General features: G+C 40.9%; 1 protein-coding gene across 5 annotated transcripts in view; it reads right to left on the bottom strand.

Moving 5' to 3' along the window:
• Positions 1–12263, bottom strand: part of RASA1 (RAS p21 protein activator (GTPase activating protein) 1) — a 121684-nt gene extending 109421 nt beyond the window's left edge. Inside the window, exons 1-2 of one of the 5 annotated variants that reach the window (XM_011978001.1) lie at positions 10999–11111; positions 10766–10892 (exon numbers count right to left, since the gene is read on the bottom strand). In XM_011978001.1, the coding sequence (XP_011833391.1) occupies positions 10766–10803 (38 nt within the window). In that variant the 5' untranslated portion in view covers positions 10804–10892; positions 10999–11111. Of the gene's footprint in view, positions 1–10765; positions 10893–10998 lie in introns of all 5 variants that reach the window. The other 4 variants (XM_011977998.1, XM_011978002.1, XM_011978003.1 and 1 more) reach the window with 4 other exon arrangements.
• Between the last annotated feature and the right edge of the window lie 8450 nt (positions 12264–20713).

Genomic DNA, 20713 nt, shown 5'->3' with positions numbered 1-20713 from the left:
GAGGGGAGGGGAGGGAAGGAGAGGAGAGAAGAGAAGAGATTTTCCAACATCATTAGTGTGATGGTTAATAATAAGTGTCAACTTGACTGGACTGAGGGATGCCTTGATGGCTGGTGAAGCATTGTTCCTGTGTGTGTTTGTGAGGGTGTTTACAGAAGAGACTGGCATGTGAGTCAGTGAATGAGGAGAGTAAGACCCACTCTGGGTGGGCACCATCTAATCCAATCAGCTGCCAGAACAAAGTAGGCAGAAAGAGAAACAGAGCCAGCTTGCTGAGTTCCCCACCCTCTTCTAGTGAAGGATAGCTTGCTTTTGCCCTTAGGCATCAAACTCCAGGTTCTTTGGTCTCTGGACTCCAGGACTCAAGCTGGCAGCCTCCCTGGGGTCTCAGGCCTTTGGCCTCAGACTGTCAGCTTTCCTGGTTTTGAGGCTTTCCAACTGGGACGTGGTACCAGCTGTTCTCATTCGCTAGCTTGCAGATGGCCTATTGCAGGATTTTGACTTTGTAATGGCATGAGCCAATTCTCCCTAACAAACTCCCTTTTATATATGCATATATCTTATTGATTCTCTCTGGAGAACCTTGACTAATATAATTAGACATTAGAAAAATGTTAATCAAAACCACAATGAGATATCAGTAAAAACAGAAAGGCTAAAATAAAAAATGGTGGTACCATCAAATGCTGGTTAAGACACAGAGAAACCGGATCTCTCATACATTGCTGGTGAGAATATAAAAAGATATAGCCATTACAGAAAATACTGGCAATTGCTTATAAAAGTGAACATGCAACTATCATACAATCTAGTAACTGTACTCTCGGGAACTTCCCTTACAGAAATGAAAACTTATGTTCACACAAAAACATATATACAAATGTTTATAGCAGTTTTTTTTTTTTATAATACCCAAAACTGGAAATGACCCAAATGTTCCCAAATGGCTGAATGGTTAAACAAACTGTAGCACATCTATACCATGGACTACTACTCAGCAATGAAAAAAAAGCAAAATATTGATACTTCAACTTACATGAACTTGACAAATTATGCTGAGTGACAAATGCTAATCCCAAAAGGTTAAATACGATTTGATTCCATTTTGAGGCAGGGTCTCATTCTGTCACCCAAGCTGCAGTGCAGTGGCACAATCATAACTCACTGTAGCCTCAATCTCATAGTCTCAGGTGATCCTCCCACCTCAGCCTCCTGAGTAGCTGGGACTACAGGTGTGCAATACCATGAACAGCTAATTTTTGTTTTCTTGTAGAGATCGCCATGTTGCCCAGGCTGGTCTTGAACACCTGGGCTCAAAGCGATCCAACTGCCTCAGCCTCACAAAGTGTTGAGATTACAGAAGTGAGCCATTGCACCCAGCCTGCACAATCTTCTTTAAATGATGGGGGGGAAAAAAAAAGAAAAAGAAAAAATTAGCAGTTACCAGGGGATAAGGAAAGAGGAAGGAGACTCTGGTTATAAAAACACAGCACAAGAGATCCCAGTGGTGAAGAAACTGTTCTGTATCTCTAGTATGGTAATGATTATACAAATTTACATGTTATAATACTGCACAGAACTAAATACTAAATATATCACACACCCATGCAGCACACACACAAATGAGTGTATGTAAAATTGGCGAAATGTGGATAAAATAGTTGGATTACAGCAATGTCGATTTCCTGGTTGTGATACTGCACTATAGTTATGCAAGACGTTACCACTGAGGTAAAATGGATGAAGGGGTACATCCCTGTCTTATTTCTTTTTTATTTTTTTTGTTGTTGTTGAGACGGAGTCTGCTCTGTCACCCAGGCTGGAATGCAGTGGTGCGATCTGGGCTCACTGTAAGCTCTGCCTCCCAGGTTCACATCATTCTCCCGCCTCAGCCTCCTCAGTCTCAGAGTAGCTGGGACTACAGGCGCCCACCACCACGCCCAGCTAATTTTTTTTTTTTTTTTTTTTTTTTATTTTTAGTAGAGATGGGGTTTCACCGTGTTAGCCAGGATGGTCTCGATCTCCTGACTTTGTGATCCACCTGCCTCGGCCTCCCAAAGTGCTGGGATTACAGGCATGAACCATGGCGCCCGGCCCATCTGTCTTATTTCTTAAAACTGCATATGAATCTACAATTATCTCAAAATAAAAAGATTTAAAAATTAGAGAAATGAATAAATACTTAGATAGAAAAGAACACAGGTGAGATATGGTTCTATCATTACACACGTGTCTAATATGAACCCAGTTTAGTGAGTTATCCCTACAAAAAACACTTAAAAGAGGTGAGTGAGATCTCTAAGTCTTTCCTTCAGCTTGAGACAGATGTATGAGAGAAAGGAAATTTTTAAAGTAAAATGCTACAACAATGAACACACAATGAATACAGAAAATTTGCTGGAGTAACAGCTTATCCATAGGATATTCCATGGCTACCATGGTCATGTGTAGGATCTTTCCACACTATAATAATCAGACGTGCATTTAAATATGCTTTCCATCTTTCAACAGAGGAACAGCCAAAAAAGATAAAGGTCACTGACTAACAAAGAGGTAAAGCAAGGCAAGATTTTCTCTCCCACAGTGGAAGAAATTAAAAGAATGAGGACCTTATTTCTCAAGCAGCATTTATGCATTTAATCTGCTCCAAAATAATCCAAATCCATTTTTAAAGATGTAGAGTTACCCATGCATTAGTCAGTTTGGGCTGCCATAATGAAATACCACAGTCTGGGTGGCTTAAACAACAGAAATTATTTTTTCACAGTACTGCATGCTGAAAATTGAATATCAAAGTGCTGGCAAGCTTGGTTTCTGGTCTGGCCTCTCTTCTTAGCTGACAAATGAAGGCCTCCTCACCATGTCTTCACATGACCTTTTCTCTATGCACTCATACTCCTGGTACCTCTTCTTATAAAGGTACCCGTCCTATAGGATTCACCAGCCACGCTTATGACCTCATTTAACCTTAATTACCTGTTTTAAAGGCTGTATCTCCAAATACAGTTACATTGGCAGTTAAGGCTTCAACCTATGACTCTGGGGGACAAAAGGGAACTATTGGGGGACAAGGGGGAACTATTAAGTCCAAAACGCCAGTTACCGCCAGCCCTGAAGTACGTTAAGTTTTATGTGGGTGCATATATGTGTGTACATTCTATGTAATGGAAGGGGGCAAGACAAAAGAAAAAGCATAGTATTTACATTAAAATTCCAGCTCTATCACTCAGTTTTCTCAACAATGAGGATGATGCCCATTCTCACTATATCATTGTAAGAATTAAATAAGATAATCTATATAAAGTACCTGACATATAGCAAATGATTAGTAAACACTGAGCCTTTGCTTCTAGTCCCCTCTAAAATTAAAAACAAAATGAATTATAAATATTACCCTAATCTAAATATATGTGAAAAATTATGAGAATTGGATTCTGTCCCAGTTCTACTACTACCTAGTTATATGAACTTAGCTAGGGTGTAGGGTAGAGTGAAGCAAGTCACTCTACCTAAGGCTACTTCTGTATCTAAGCAGAGAAGCTTCCCTCTATAACTAAAACTCTATGTTACACATAACAATTTGACTACAATTTGAAACACAAATACTACAAAAGTTAATCACACTTTCTCTCTGTAATAATCCTAAATGAAAGAATGATACTGAAATTTCCTCCAAGAGAATTATGGTATGAAATTTCAGTATCAATCTTTCATTTACTTTGATTCTTTCACTCCTTGGCAACTATTCTCTGAATTTGAAAAATTTACCTGTACAACATATCTGTAGACTGCTTATTTCCCTATCAGTAATGCCTCATCTTCCAACTAGACTGTAGAACTATATATTTTTTTGTCCCCCATACTGTTCATTATTTTACTTACTAAATCAAATAACCACTAAAACACCTAAAATCATCATACCCTAAATCCTGTAGAGACACATATATAGTTATCAATAAGTTGTATCTAATAACCATTTTTAACATAGCACAACACCGAAATTTACTGCCAGTGATTTCAAGGTAACACAGTTATCATACAAATACCTGCATATTCATATAGTAATCAACATCTATATTCAGTATTTTTGGTTTAAAATTAAGATAATGGTGGCCAAAAAGCAACATCTATTGTGGAGAAATTTGACTCATTTAATGAAAGACAACTTAGCTTGCCGGGCCTGAAGGAAGAACTCGTAAGCATTTGCCCTGTCTCCCACCCTGTCCCTCCCCAGTAGTATTCTATTATCTGGTATTACATGTAAAAATAAGTAATACACATGGTATACCATTACTTTGGTGCCCTGAGGAAAGCTCAACTTGCTGTATCCATGCCCTTTTATAGTCCCCCTCCCATACTTAATGCATACTGGGTTATGTGACCAGCACTCGCCATTGGAATATTAGCAAGCATGAGGAGCACAGAGGCTTGATAAATACCGGCACACTAGGGCTTGGAAAGGTCTTTCATGGAACTGCCATAGCTGCCATGTTATGAAGAAGGCCAAGCTGGCCAGGCGCAGTGGCTCATGCCTGTAATCACAGCACTTTGGGAGGCTAAGGTGGCAAATCACGAGGTCAGGAGTTCAAGATCAGTCTGGCCAACATGGTGAAACCCCTTCTCTACAAAAACTACAAAAATTAGCTGGGCATGGTGGCACACACCTGTAATGCTAGCTACTCGGGAGGCTGACACAGGAGAAACGCTTGAACCCGGAAGGCAGAGGTTGCAGTGAGCCGAGATCCTACCACTGCACTCCAGCCTGGGCGACAGGGCAAGACTCCATCTCCGGGGAAAAAAAAAAAAAAAAAAAAGAAGGAGGCCAACGTTCTTCAAGTGCAGAGGCAACACGGGGAGGAAGCAAGAGGGAAATGCCCAGCTATCTACCAACTGCTCCAGCCATCCCAGCTAAGGCACTAGATTTATGAGTTAAGAAGCCACCGTGGACATTATAGCCAACAGATCACATGTGGAGAAGTCTCCATAAAGCCATACACAAATTTTAGAATCAAGAGCAGATACACAATTATTTTAGCCACTATGTTTTGGAGTGCTTAATTATGCAGCAACAGATAACCAAAACAATACAAATAAACCAATTAGAACTGTTTCTGTTTGGTAGTAAGCAACAACAACAACAAAAAAATGTCAGTGGTAACCATTGTTACAGTTAATAATCACTATAAAAAAATCTTCCCCCAAAAGGTACTTTTTTGAGTATTTAAGTGTTCTTAAAGGGACTCTGTTCATTTCACCAATGGCCAGTAAAGAGAGAGAAGTAAAGTAACCAGAAAGTCTACTCTTCATTTTTCCTTTTCCCTTCCTAATTTATGGTTGTCCTTTTCAGCTTTGCCAATAATGTTTGCCTGTTTTCCCCAGAGTGGCTAATCAATGATCCATACCGATTCTAGCATTCAACTGTGCTCTGTACCTCAGTAACTACAGACATCACTGTCAACTTACGTCCAGACCACAGGTAACTAAGAGTTCTGTTGACGAGATTCTTCACTAATTTAGGGGTGAAAAGTTTAAACTCATCCAATTCATAATTGTGTCTTTTGATAGAATCATTAAGCAAAGAGCTTCAGAACCAATAACCTCTTGCTCAGAAAATAAATTAAGTAGCAGGAAAAACATACCTGCTATTTTTCCTCAAAGAATTTACTGACCCTGGTAACATAAATTTCTTTTTCTTTTAACCCTCGTGACCTTTGCCCATACTTCACTCATGATATTTATCTTAACCTAGCCTGAATCACAGTAATTGGTTTACTTAATTTCCTACCAGCTCTAATACTCCCTTTTCTCCTATTGAGAAAAGGGGCATTTTACTCTTGTAACACTTGAAGCACCTACTATATTTCTCTACTACTTATACAAATACAGTAAAAAATATGAGTTCTGGTCATCAATAACTGTCCATAACTAATCTAAGCAAGTCTCACCCCCATTTTTATTAAGAAACAATGACTCATCCATATGTATAATGCAATCAGTGACAAAATTAACGAATGCTACATGTTCTAACATTAACCTTCACCAATCATTTGACTTAATAAGAATGATTTTATTTTTGTAGAGACAGTAAAATGATTTTTAAAAAAAAGAAAGGTACTATTTACATTCCTTATTTTCTTTTCCTTAAAGTTTCAGGCTTGAGAAGTTTGAATATTAGGTTCAGGGTAAGATCCAGGCCAGATGCCAGGCAAATACTGCAATAGCAAAGGCAAAGCAGACCTGGTGGAGACTGCAAATGGAGACCTCAGTACCCACCTAAAAGGGTCAACTGCTACTCAGCTCTGGCAATCTAGTCTCAAGCAGGGATGGCCACCAGGTACAGCCAAGTCCTGTGGGTTTTCTAGAGATGCTAGAAGTTGAGACTTCTTAAATATGAAATCTTCCTATTGGCCACGAGGTGACTCGTGCCTGTAATCCCAGGACTTTGGGAGGCCAACGCAGGCGGATCACCTGAGGTTAGGAGTTCGAGACCAGCCTGGCCAAAAGAGTGAAACCCCGTCTCTACTAAAAATACAAAAATTAGCTGGGCATGGTGGTGTGTACCTGTAACCGCAGCTACTCGGGAGGCTGAGGCAGGAGAATCCCCTGAATTCGGGAGGCGGAGGTTGCAGTGAGCCAAGATCATGCCACTGCACACCAGCCTGGGCAACAGAGCAAGACTCCATCTCAAAAAAAAAAAAAAAAAAAAAAAAAAAAAAAACCTCTATCCTTAAATGGTGACAATTATCAAATATTCCAAATACCCTAAAAGCAAGCAGTATACATCTGTGGGTTGAATTCTCACCAATGGCCACTTGCTACTGCAGACTCACAGTTAAAAATCTCTACATATAATTGATGGTGCACTACACAAACAATATTCCTTTACCACCACCGCCCCTCACCCCACAGAAGCAAAAAATGAGAACCATGAAAAGAAACTCCAAAAAATTAGGGAGTACTAGTGACAAACTGCTTTAATTTAACCTTTTCTCTCTCTTGAAAAAGAAATTTATTAACAGTTTTAGATATAGAAAGTTTTATAGTAGAAAAATAGTAAGAATTTTTTATTTTTAAAATTTCTCAAAACTTTCAAAAGACAAAATATTCAAATAAATAGTACAAATTACATAAACATTTCAAGCCTCAACCAAACTAATGAAAATGCTCAGTAATAAAAATGAGACTAATAATTCGTCACGTACACAGACAAACAAGGTACAAAATACTAATTAATAGTGTTAAGTTATTTGCACTGTTCTATCTACATATTGTCATTTGACTCTTTTGTGATCAACAGCACAAAACTACCTGGGAACAAAGCTGAACTAACACCCTGACCATGGAACACTGGAGTAACAAGCCACTCGTGGACTCAATCCTGTGACCTAAACTTCCTTAATATCATGCTATCCATAACTAAGGTGACAAGTTACCCACAGTCAGTATTTAGTCCAGTATTTCTTCAATACTTTTACAAAAGATAAATATTACTTGAAAATGTCTTTAAGGCTTTTCCTTCCACTTAAAAATATAAACGTCTACATTCAGGAATAGGAATTTATAGAGAACACTTGAATTTCACCTCTAAAATTGCTTAACCTACTGCTAGAAGCCCTTATAAAGTTAAAATAAAATTCTTAACATAATTAATCATGGTAGGCTTGATTTGGAGTTCAAAACATTCTCTAAAATAGTCATGTAATAAGGGAGACCCTCTAACCAAGAGAATCAGCAGACAATTTAGCGACAGTAAAATTTTACGGTTATGGGCACAGAGGACTATGTATTTACCTTAGTTACCTACGTCCAAGTACTGTGCTGAATACATCTAGGTATTCATTAAATCTCAAAAAAAAAAAAAAATCCTATGAGGAAGGTACCATTCCTATCCCCATTTCATGGATGGGGAAACTGACCTTTCCAAGAATACCCAGCTAGTAAGTGGCAGAGTCAGGATTCCAACCCAAATCTTGTCTAACTTCAGAATCTGCACGCTTAACCACTACACTGTATTGCCTCCAGTGACTCTGGGTTGATATCTAAGATGAAATAAGAAGGAAATTTGTACTTCTCAGTGGCAAATTTTAAAAACATACTAGAAATGAATGGTATTTTTTAGAACATGAGCAAGTTTCACATACACAGTCACACAATTTTTATTTCCAAATACATGTAATAATGATGAAAATCTCACACAATGAATTTCTCACAATTTTTCATAACTACTCAATCATCGTGTTTTTTTGTTTATTTTTTTTTTTTTAGACAGAGTTTCACTCTTGTTGCCCAGGCTAGAATGCAATGGTGGATCTCGGCTCACTGCAACCGCCACCTCCCTGGTTCAAGCAATTCTGCCTCAGTCTCCCGAGTAGCTGGGATTACAGGCGCCCACCACCATGCCCGGCTAATTTTTGTATTTTTAGCAGAGACGGGATTTCACCATGTTGGCCAGGCTGGTCTTAAACTCTGACCTCAGGTGATCCACTCGCCTTGGCCTCCCAAATTGCTGGGATTACAGGCGTGAGTCACCACACCCAGCCCAATCGTGTTTATTATTAAAAATTTAATGGGAACACCCTGTATTTTCCCCTCAATTTTGCTGTGAACCTAAAACTACTCTAAAAAACAGTCTATTGGGCCAGGCGTGGTGGGTTACACCTGTAATCCCAGCACTTCGGAAGGCAGGCGAATCACCTGAGGTTAGAGTTTGACACCAGCCTGGCCAACATGGCAAAACCCCGTCTCCACTAAAAATGTAAAACTTAGCCAGGTCTGGTGGCGGGCACCTGTAATCCTAGGTACTCAGGAGGCAGAGGCTGCAGAATCGCTTGAACCTGAAGGCGGGGAGGGGTGGGGCGGAGGCTGCAGTGAGTCGAGATCAGGCCACTTCACTCCAGCCTGGGCGAAAGAGCGAAACTCCATCTCAAAAAAAAAAAAAAAAAAAAGAAGTCTATTAAAAAAAGTTTTCAACTACAATATCCTAAATATACCTAATTTGGTTATAAACTAGCATAAGACTAGATTCTTTCAGTATGAAAAGTTGCATTCTGTTTTTCATAACCACTGTACCAAGCATGCTGCTAGCATTTAATAAAAATTGAACTTTTTCTTTCAAAAGCAGTGGTGTAATACTGTGTGTGTGTGTTTTGTTTGTTTGAGACGGAGTTACACTCTTATTGCCCAGGCTGGAGTGCAATGGCGTGGTCTCGGCTCACTGCAACCTCCGCCTCCAGGGTTCAAGCGATTCTCCTGCCTAAGTCTCCTGAGAAGCTAGGATTACAGGCAGCTGCCACCACGCCAGACTAATTTTGTATTTTTAGTAGAGAGAAGGTGTCTCCATCTTGGTCAGGCTGGTCTCAAACTCCCGACTTCGGGTGATCCACCTGCCTAGGCCTCCCGAAGTGCTGGGATTACAGGTGTGAGCCACCGCGACCGGCAAAATTGGAATTTTTAACACTCCCTGAACACTCCCAGGGACTCTGCATTACAATGACATGAAATAAATTGTCATGTAAAATTTGAACAAAACTCTGACGCAAGACTTGAACCCTTTATTGAGGAATATAAAAGGTGGAACACTACATCCCTATAACATGGCTGGCATAAATATGACTAACTTTACTTTTCCACTTTAAGTATCAAAAGATGTAGCCTTAAGTCAAAAATAGATTAGGGTAACAGAATCTTTTCCTAGTTTCAGTCCTTTCTAAATGCTCCAAAGAAGCTTATCCAAAAAAAAAAAGGCCGGGCACGGTGGCTCATACCTGTAATACCAGCAGTTCAGAAGGCTGAGGCCAGCCGACCACCTGAGGTCAGGAGTTAGACTAACAGTTTGGCCATATGGCGAAACTTCGTCTCTATGAAAAATACAAAAATTAGCCAGGCATGGTGGCATGCACCTGTAATCCCAGCTACTAGGGAGGCTGAGGCAGGAGAATCTCTTGAATCCGGGAGGCAGAGGTTGCAGTGAGCCAAGACCATGCCACTACACTGCAGCCTGGGCAACAGAGCTAGACTTCATCTCTTGGGGGCAATGGAGAGAGGAAAAAAAAAAACTCTGAATTGTCCAGAATGACTGTCAACATATGAACCAAATCTTTCTTTCCTGATATTCACCAAGGATGTTAAAATTCTAAGGGTCAATTAAGAGTTATACGAGAAACTTGTTATAACAAGTTTTGCCTAATACCACTTTCCATTGCAACATTTTCATCAAAGTCCACCTTTATGAATAAACACCTAAGTTCAATTAAGACAAGTGAGGCGGTATTAACTTACATTAAAAAAAAAGTCATTGTCCTGTATATTCTACTTAATTTTCAAATAGAATACTATACTGGCCACCAACAAAAAATGTTTAAGGGAAGCTCTGTTAATTTTGTTTTGTCTCACTGTTGTACTTCCAATGTCTCGACTATAAAAGCTAAGTGGGAAGCCTAGGGAAGAAGATACATTGTTGGAATACAGGCTCTTAATCACACCTATAATTCACAGTATTCCTTTCCTTTTTCTCTGACCCAAGTTCTCATTAAGTGACCCACAGACTCTTCTAAACATCACTATGCTTTCTCTAATCAGTGGGATGTGCACTGAAATAAAAACATTCTAACCAATACATTTTTCAAAGTATTAATACAATACTCGTTTAAATATTTGTATTCAAAGTTTCTCACTAATCATCTAGCTTTATCAAGTAACACACACAGGTTAATATACACTATGACTGCCTTGGTAGCCGCAGTTTGACTAAATCCTGGGACACCACCTCAACTTGGAAGGGACAGAACCATATCCGGTTCTCATCAGATACACATTTTCTCATGCTTTCCATCTTAAAAACTTTACACCTTCCCAGAAGAGCAATAAATGTAGGAAGACGCCAGGTAGTATGCCTGTAAGGAAGATAAGTGATCAAATTAAATTCCTACGCAAGAAACCTGAAACTTCAAAAACTTTTCCTAAACAAATCACAGATGAAAAAGTCAAAGTATGGTTTACCCCATTTCCACTTCTTTTCTGGAGCCAGCTGCCCAAATTCCTGAACAGCAGTCTTAACTTACTGGTTAGTTGGAGGAGCGGTCAATGGTATGGCCACCTCTTCCTCCTCGTATTCTGGTCCATCCAGAGAGTCACCTTCGTCCACTGTCCCCAGGCCCGCCCCCAAAGGGGGCAGGTAAGGGGGAGGGGGCAGAGGGGGAAAACCGCCGCCTGGCCCGAGAGTCTCAGCAGGCAACGAAGTGGGCAGCTTGGTGAGAGCCATGTCTCCACTAGGTCCAGCGACAGCAGCACCGGCCACGCCAGCAGCAGCACCAGCCACGCCAGCAGCAGTACCTCCCCCTGTCAGTCCGGCTCCCCCCAATGCCCCTGTCATAGACCCGGCTCCTAGGAACCCTGACCCCAAAGCGGCTCCGCCACCCAGAGTTCCAGCCACTCCGGTCTCCACCAGCCCAGGATAGGGGGCGGCTGCCACAGGCAGGGCCGCGGGTATCTTCACCCGACACACTGCGGGATAGGCACTGGAGCCCGCTGCCGCGCCGCCTCCTCCAGCTCCGGCTGTTACCGGGCCGCCCTCCTCACTGCCGGCCTCGGCCGCCATCATGTTGAAGCCCGCTCTACTCTGCCCTACCCTGCCCGCCCGGGAGCCCCGGGGGCCACCAGGCCCGGGCTCCGAGCCGCCCCACCCAGACGCGTCTCCCCTTCAGCTCCCCAGGCGGAGGAAACAACAACAAAAGGAGAGAGCCCGCCGCCGCGCCCCCTCCTAGGGCCACAGCCCAGGCTCCGGAGCTGCTTGGGTTACGGGAAGCGAAGTGGGCAAAAAACCCAACGCCTGCACAAACGCCACCCAAACCTCACGGCACACACCCACACTCACGCACACAAACACATGTACAGAAGCGAAAACTTCCTGGCTGCACTAAAGAGGAAAGGAAGCACAGGGAAAGAGGCTTAGGTGGCTATCGCTCCTTCAGCAGCCACCACCGCTTCTTCACCACCCCAGTTCCGGCCACCCACACCGCAGCCACCGCCGGTGCCGCTGCTGAGGCTGGGGCCACTGCAGCCGCTTCATCCTCCACCAGGCAGATGAGAGGGGTGGGGACAAGAGAAAGGGGGGCGGGGTAACAAGGAAATCGACTGAACTGCTCACTACCTGGAGCTCTCAGTGACTGAAACCGTAGAGAGAGAAAGGAAGGCGGGGCAGGGGAGGAGGGACGGAGGGAAGGAAGGGCGGAGGAGGGAGAGGGCAGCTTGTGCGCAGGCGCGTTCCCGGAGCTGGGGGCGGGGGGCCGGGCCCGGAGGAAAAGGAAGAGTCCAGAGGGAAGGAAGCGGCGGGGACGCGCGGTGCGTGGTCGCGCTTGCTGTCCTACTCCGGTTCCTAGCGTGCGGCGGCGCGGTCGCATCTCCTGTTGGCGTGGCCGGCGGCGCGCGCCTGTCTCCCGGGGCTTTGTTTGATGGGCGGGAGAAGAGGGAAGGGTACCTGAGCACGCGGGTGCTCGGCGCTGTGAAAGCCGGAGAGACGAGAGGGGGACCGGGAGGCAGCGGAGAGGAAGAAGGGGGAAAGGGAAAGGAAAATGCCTACAAACTAGTTCCGTACTTCCTGACCGGTGGAAGAAACAGCCTTAGCCAGCAGCGCAGAAACCATGCAGGAGTCAGGTAGCTTTGAAGATCGGGGCAGTACTAAATGTTGTCTTTTTCGTTGCATGCTATAAATCACCATGACTATCTCACACACACACACAGATAAAATAGATTCTGAAACTCCGAAACGAAATAAAGGGCACCATATGAGAAGGGTAGGGAATTTTGGTAGAAATAGTGGTTATGAAGTAAGATTTCTAGCAGTATTTGCATAGGTTTTTCTTTATCAACTGTCTCATATACTTACCTATGCTATTATAAGTCTGTTGGATACTGATGAAGAGGAGGGGGTGCCACAGAAAACACTAATCAATGCACTTTTGTCCTCTGTGTGCAAAAGACTGCAGGGTGTGATCCGCAATGCAAGCACCTTCAACAAGTCAAATGTCAAGAATGTCCCAGAATGCCAGTTACAATTATATATCGTTTCTAAAGTAGCAATAAACTGAAAACTCATTTTTAATACAATTAAGGAGAAGAGTGTTATTTTGTCTTCTACACTAAAATGTATACAAACTATTACATGCATTCATGTACAGGGAACTTCCCATGGTTTGAAATTAACGGTATTGTTATTTTAAATTCTCCCAGTAGTAATCCCACGTTGAATACCATTGGATATTGATCTTTGAGATCAGTATTTTCTCTGCTAAGGATGATCAAGCCAACACTCCGGATGGCAAGTGGTTGTGATAGAAACCCAGGAACAAGAGAAAAGACCACTAAAAGAGGTGGCAAGATACAGGGAATGCATTTTCTTTGTAAATTTGGGTAGACCTATTTACCTAGTCGATGACAACGATCCAACTTGATTAGGAGTAGTCCTGGGGCCTCCATTATGCTTATGTCTTAGGCAATGTGCTACTTGGGAGAAGGAAGATGAACCAGTCACAGGAGCTAGAGTTCTCGAGTGAATTAAGGCCAGCAACATCCTAGGAATTCAGTAATGCCACCTCAGACCTTCTGAATCAGAAACTGTGCAGCAATCCATTTTAACAAGCCATCCAAGTGATTGTTGCCCACTTAAGTTTGAGAACCACTATATTAATGTATAGTATACTAATCAAGAGGAGGTATGCAATACCTAAAAAAGATATAATAGATGTCATTCATTAGGTGGGAGGTAAAATAGGTGAGTTTTGAGTTGCTAAGCTCTGTGCTGTTCTAGAAATGAGAATGAAGCAGTTCCATAATACTTAATAACGAAGTACTACTAATAGTGGCCTCCCTGAGAACAGTTTTCTTTTAAACTTTAGACCCTCAGACAAGACTATCAAAATACCTACTCTACCTACTGTCTGCTATATGAACACCAAGTGCAACATTCCCAATAAATCTTAATATAGCTGGTGCTTGAAAACCTCCAGTGTGTTAGCATCCCAATCCTCCAACATACCTGTCCCAATCACCACTGTCAGCCCTTGAATGCAGGACATTGGACGGGCAGGTTATCACCAACTCTTGGTTTTCACTGATCTCTAAATGTTCACACACCCTCTGTATGTTGCCTGGGAGTCCAGATGAGGCTCACTACTCTTACTGCAGAATTACCTCCTCCTTTTTTGACAATTCTTTAACACTTTTAAAGGTCAAAATTTAATGCAGTGTAACACCTATCAAATGCTCAATTAAATGTTTTCTAGACTTTAAGGTGTATGTACCTACAAAACTGGACTGCAGATACAACCTGTGGTCTATTCTACTGCCTAGCCCAGTCCTAGGCAACCTCAGTATGCTACTTTGAACAGATCTTCATCCTTTTAACAAACACCAAATTTGATCAGCTCCCATCTTTGGAAATCAATTTCTTAACCAGTAGGAAATACGTACTATGTCTATTTGTAAATCAGCCTTATATCAACATCTTACCTAGTTTATGTTTAGCCTTAGAGTTAGCCCTGTTCTTTTCATCCAAAGAAATTGCCACATATTTTATGAGGTATTTTCAAATATTTAATATATTCCTACTATTGAATAGATCTAGGCTCTAATCTTTACTATTGCTTGTATACTTTCTGAATCTCAAATAAGTTGCCTATCTTTAATTTCTTTTCATTTTTTCCAAAACAATTTGATGTTTCTACTTCCTTTATTTTTGTCTGTTGCCTTTCTTTTCCACCCACCGTAACTTTCTGCCCAGTTAACAAAGGGAAGTAAACAATCTTAATTAAATTCACAGATAATATTAAACAGGCAGGAGGTATTGAAAAATAGAATAGTACACAAAAGAAAGAAAATTCAAAATACATTTTACTTTTAGTAAAATAAGCTATTTTATCTGTGATTTTAGAAAAGTTACTCTAGATTTTGAAACATAGTATTTAATGAAGACTAAATAAAAAGTGTTGGACAAAAACTTGTGTATGAAAAAAACTGAAAATTTAAGAAATGAAGTTGGCTCATTCTGGTTTCATTGGCAACTGAAATATGAATGTACTACATTCCAAAATATTTTATAGTTTTGATATCTTGAGTACATGGAAAGGTAATTCTAACTCAGTAACATAACTGTAATTTTAGAGGACCTTAGAGCCTATATATGAAAGTTTCTGATGGGAGGACTAACCAAGAAGTAACAAAGAGCTTACTGCTGTGTTTGAAGAACGCCAAATTGTGTTCCATGCCCTAGTACATATTCAACTACACGAATAGCCTTCCAAATTTACCTAAATAGTATCAAAATATTTCATTGACCCAACAATTTTGAAAGAAAGCCTTTACTTCTAACCCTAATGTCCCCACTGCATTTACTGACTTTATCTTAAAATTCTCCATAGCATAAATTTTTTTATTGGAAAGATCTTTTGAGGAAATAACATTGAGGAGGTACAGGTTAAAGGAAATACTTTGATGAAAAGGTAAATAACTCTGCAGAGATTACAGTATGTGGTATAATAACTAAATAATATTTATGAAAATTATAAACACCATAGAGAAATTGAAGAACTGTGTGATGATCTCTGAGGCTGTAAAATAAATTCCAAGGTAAATTATCCACAGCTCTCTCAAAACTTTCAAACCAATATATGGGTAAAGAAGATTAGAACAGTTAGATCTAAATCTCTCTTCTCTTGAAATATAAAATAATAGAGAAATATATTTATTTTTTGTTATTTACTTTATTCCTATTTTGTCTTTATATTGCAGATCCTTCATTATTTTTTGCCAGAATCTTTCCTCCTTCATGATTTCTAGTCTCTTTTTCTTTACCTATTATTTTACTCTGACTAGGTACATTTATGTGTTTTCCTTTCTTTGCCTGGCTCCTATACTTGATAGTATCCCATGGTAGAAGTAAAGGAGAAAACGAAATGGAAAGGTTTCAAGGCAAAGAATGTGGGAGAGTCAGGTGGGTAGGACTCTGCCATATTTCCTTCATTATTACACTCCCATTTTTCACAGATAATTTTTTTTTTAATATGCCAGCAACAGTTTAAATAGCACCTGAAGCACAGTCATGAAATCCAACTAAGCTTTGCTCTTTTCACCTCAAGAATCCTGCAAAGTCTCTAATTCACATTACATTCTTTGGTCTACCTGAGAGTCTTCAGGAACCCTTTCACTTCCAAATTCAGTTAGTATGACAATACACACTGCTCTTTAAAGTAACTATACAATGAAAGGGCTAAGTGGAGCCTTAAGTCAGATAATTATCATAAATAAGGTGAGAGCTTTAACTACTGCAAACGCATTGTAAGTAGTGTAACTTTACTCAACTAAAAACAGCTTTCTATTTCTAACTATAATTATTTCTGAATCCACGTGCTCTTTTGAAGACTTTTCAACTTCACTTGTTATCTTAATAGAACTCTTATTTTTCAACTCCCTATTGATTATCTAATTGTTTTTAAAAAGCAATGAAATATGACATAAATACAATGGTATGTATCAGTGACTTTCAGACATCTGAGTTTTGTGGACTACTAAAGGTTCCACAAAAATTGAGAGACTACCGAATTGCCAATTATGAGTTTACCAATTTTGTGAAGAGAGAAGTATTTTGTTGTTACAACAAAACTGCCATTTCCTGCTGCTTTATTTCATAAAAGGAAAGGATATTTCAAGGTGGGGAGAAAGAGGGAAGAGAAAAGAGAAAGGATGGAAATAATTTTAGAAAAAAAAGGAAAATTCCTTAGAATTACATAAATTTAGCTTCATGAGATATTCATCATATATTATGTTCTTATTTTATCTTTTTCCATGGATGCATTAAAAATTGGCATTGAAGGCCAGGCATAGTGGCTCAAGACTATAATCCCAGTACTTTGGGAGGCCAAGGCAGGAGGATCACTTGAGCCCAGGAGTTCCAGACCAGCCTGGGCAACATAGTGAGATCCTGTGTCTATGAGAAATAGAAAAAATTAGCCAGGCGTGGTGGTACATGCCTGTAGTCCCAGCTAATTGGGAGGCTTAGGTGGGCAGATAACTTGAGTTCCAGAGGTTGAGGCTGCAGCGAGCTGTGATTCTGCCACTGCACACCAGCCTGGGTGACAGCAAGACCCTGTCTCAAAAAAAAAAAAAAAATATATATATATATATATATAGCTTTAGTTTGACAAAGTATGTTAGTTTGTATTTCCCCAGAAGCAGACTTTGAGACTAGTACTTGAGTGTTAAATTTTTTATTTAGGAATTGATTCCAGAATACTTAAGTTCAAGAGCAAGAAAGGGGAGGGGCCAATACAGGGAATGCTGAAATGAACAGGTTGCTGCTATGGATAAGTAGGGCACTCCATTGATGTGAAACTCTGGGACACAGCACAGAATCCACCTGAGGGCTGTTACACCTAAGGGACAAAGAAACTGTGTTTTATCCATTGGTTCTCACTTGGCATTGGTTGAGGGCTGCTCCTGGAAGCATCTCCTCTGCAATGCCTCCAGACTGCCTTGTGTGCAATTGGATCATCTTCATGACTAGAGAAAGCCCTCAGGTAGAGAGCCACTAGTGCATGCAGTAAGAGACCATTGGCATGCACAGCACAGGTGACTCCAAGGGGATGTGGACTTGACACTGACAGTAGCTACTGTACCAGGATTTCAGAACCCCTGGATTGAATAACTTATTTCTGTTAAGTACAGATGCTCCTTGACTTAGATGGAGTTACATCCTGACAAAACCCCATTGTAAATCAAGGAGCATACTGAATGCCCATCACTTTCATACCATCATAACGTACAAAAATCATTAAGTGGAACCATTGTTAAGTTGGAAACTGTCTAGATACTTTGGAATGTCATTGTATTTCAGCCATTTTATATTTATCTTACTCTATAAAGCCTTAGTGTGCTAAGGCTATTTAGCACACGTGGTTAAGAAGCTTATTCAGCTTGGGTGTGGTGGCTCATGCCTATAATCTTAGCACTTTGGGAGGCTGAGGCAGGAGAATCCCTCGAGCCCAGGAGTTTGAGACAAACCTAGGCAACATAGGGAGACCCCGTCTCTACAAATATTATTTTTTTTTTTGAGACAGAGTCACGCTCTGTTGCCCAGGCTGGAGTGTAGTGGCATGATTGCGGCTGACTGCAGCCTTTGCCTCCTGGGTTCAAGCAATTCTCCTACCTCAGCCTCCCAAGTAGCTGGGATTACAGGCACCCTCCATCATGCCCGGCTACTTTTTGTATTTTTTTAGAGATGGGGTTTCACCATGTTGGCCAGGCTGGTCTTGAACTCCTGACCTCAGGTGATCCACCTGCCTCAGCCTCCCAAAGTGCTGGGATTACAGGTGTGAGCCACCACACCCAACCTACAAATATATTTTTAAATTAGCCAGGTTACAGTGACTTCTGCCTGTAGTCCCAGCTACTCAAGAGGCTGATGTGAGAGAATAGCTTGAGGCCAGGAAGGTCAAGGTTGCAGTGAGCCATGGAAATTTAGCCTAGATGACAGAGCAAGACCATATCTTTAAAAAAAAAAAAAAAAAAAAAAAAAAATTCAGTGTTAATGGTGTGACTGAGGCAGGAGCTCCTAATTTCTCAGTGATGCGTTTTATCTCTAGATCAGGGCCTGCCAGAAGTGGTTTTCTAAGACTATTTAATTATTGCTTGCTTCTAAACATATTCCATGTCTCTTCTTTTTATCTGACATTTTTTTTTGAGCTAGAAAATAGAAACATGGTCCAAAGGTCATGACTTAGTAGAAAATTTTAAACTTTTTAAAGTGCTTCTTTGTACATTGTCTCTTTCATAACTCCAGAAAGTGTGACAGTATTATTATCTTCAACTGACAGATCTGAAAGGCTTTTAAGTTCCAAAGGTGTGGTCAGTTCACCTTAAGTGACGAAGGTTTATTATAAGGATTCCTGGGGGAGTAAGGCAGGACAAGAAAACTGTTCCACAACAAAATGTCTACTGTCATAGGGAACAATAATAGTACTTATTGTTCAGGATTCAGAAGCTGCTGCAGAGAATGAACAGGCATACCTGTGTCTTGTCTGAAAAATAAGGACCATGTTATTATCTCCTTCAGGTGCTGCACCATTCCCATGACTCAGGTGCTCTGACACTGCCTCACTCACTGCTCCCCCAACACAGTCACTGCTTCTACTGATTCTGAGTCTGTCCCCAATACCAGCCATCCCTCTCTCCACTCCTCTCTAGCTCATGATTTTTGCTCACTCGTGGCTCCCACTACTTCTCTGCTTCCACTTACAAATATTTTTGAAGTGCCAGGGAAACAATAGTATGTCAAAATAGGTACAGTCTTTGCTCTCATGGTGCATACAGTTTAGAGAGAAGAGAGGCAGACATTTAATCAAGTAACCACATAAATAAATGCAGCGTTCAACACTAAGATAGATTATGTTAGGGAAAGAAAAACTAACTTGAAATCTTTATGGATTTTGTAGTCACTTGACAGGCTTTGTTAGGTGTTCACAGAGTGTTACAGTGTAATAATATAGACATGGTAAGTTAGCCCCAACCCTAGAATCCTGCCACACATAGACTATGTTTGATTCGCACCTCTGCCACTACTAGCTCCATAACTTAGCCAAGTTAATTAACCTCTCTGAGTCTCAGTTTTCACATTTGTTATATGCATGGAAAGCAACACCGATTGGCTTAGGTTGAGTTCCCCCAGAAGGAACTTGAGACTAGAATTGGGCTGTAAATTATTTATTTGAGAGGTGATTCCAAGAACTCCATTGCAGAGAGGGAAAGTGAGATAGGAAAGTGAAGGAAGCCAATAAAGGGTGTGTCATCAAACAATCACTTGGGGCAATAAGTTAGGGGAGCATGGGGTCAGTCCCATGGGGGAATTATGGCAGACCATGAATACATGTCTCAGAGTGAGGAGTGAAGTAGCTGGAGGTATTTAACCTCCAACACCCTTCCATCTTTGGTGAAGGCTGCTTTGTGATTCATTAACTCCCTGTACTCCCAAGATGTCTCATGCTCACAATGGAGAGAAAGATGGATAGTCACTAGATAGACAGATTCTGTAGCCATGCACTAGAATGGTGAGTGACAAGGGAATATGAGTGGGGCACTGACAGTTGCTACAACTACTGTATTAGGGTTCTCTTAGAGGGACAGAACATATATATATATACACATACACACACACAGGTATACATGAAGGGCAGTTTATTAAGTATTAACTTACATGATCACAAGGTCCCACAATAGGTTGGTTGTCTGCAAGTTGAGGAGCAAGGAGAGCCAGTCTGAGTCCCAAAACTGAAGAACGTGGAGTCTGATGTTTGAGGGCAGGAAGCATCCAGCACAAAACAAAGATGTAGTCTGGGAAGCTAGACCTGTCTTGCCTTTTCACGTTTTTCTGCCTGCTTTATATTCGCTGGCAGCTGATTAGATTGTGGCCACCAGATTAAGGGTGGACCTGCTTTCCCCAGCCCAGTGATTCAAATGTTAATCCCTTTTGGCAACACCTTCATATACATACACAGGATCAATACTTTGAATCCTTCAATCCAATGAAGTTGACACTCAGTATTAACTATCATACCTACCTTTAGGAGATTTTTATGAGGATTTGAAATTAGGAAATAGTGAAACAAAGTAAGAGCTAAATGAATTGTATCTATTATTCTATCTATATATATATATAATCAATATTACC

The sequence above is a fragment of the Mandrillus leucophaeus genome, unplaced genomic scaffold, assembly GCF_000951045.1.
Source record: "Mandrillus leucophaeus isolate KB7577 unplaced genomic scaffold, Mleu.le_1.0 Scaffold187, whole genome shotgun sequence".
In the NCBI taxonomy this organism is placed as follows: Eukaryota; Metazoa; Chordata; class Mammalia; order Primates; family Cercopithecidae; genus Mandrillus; species Mandrillus leucophaeus.
The sequence above is the reverse complement of the archived record's forward strand: the minus strand, read 5'-3'. Positions and strand labels throughout refer to the sequence as shown.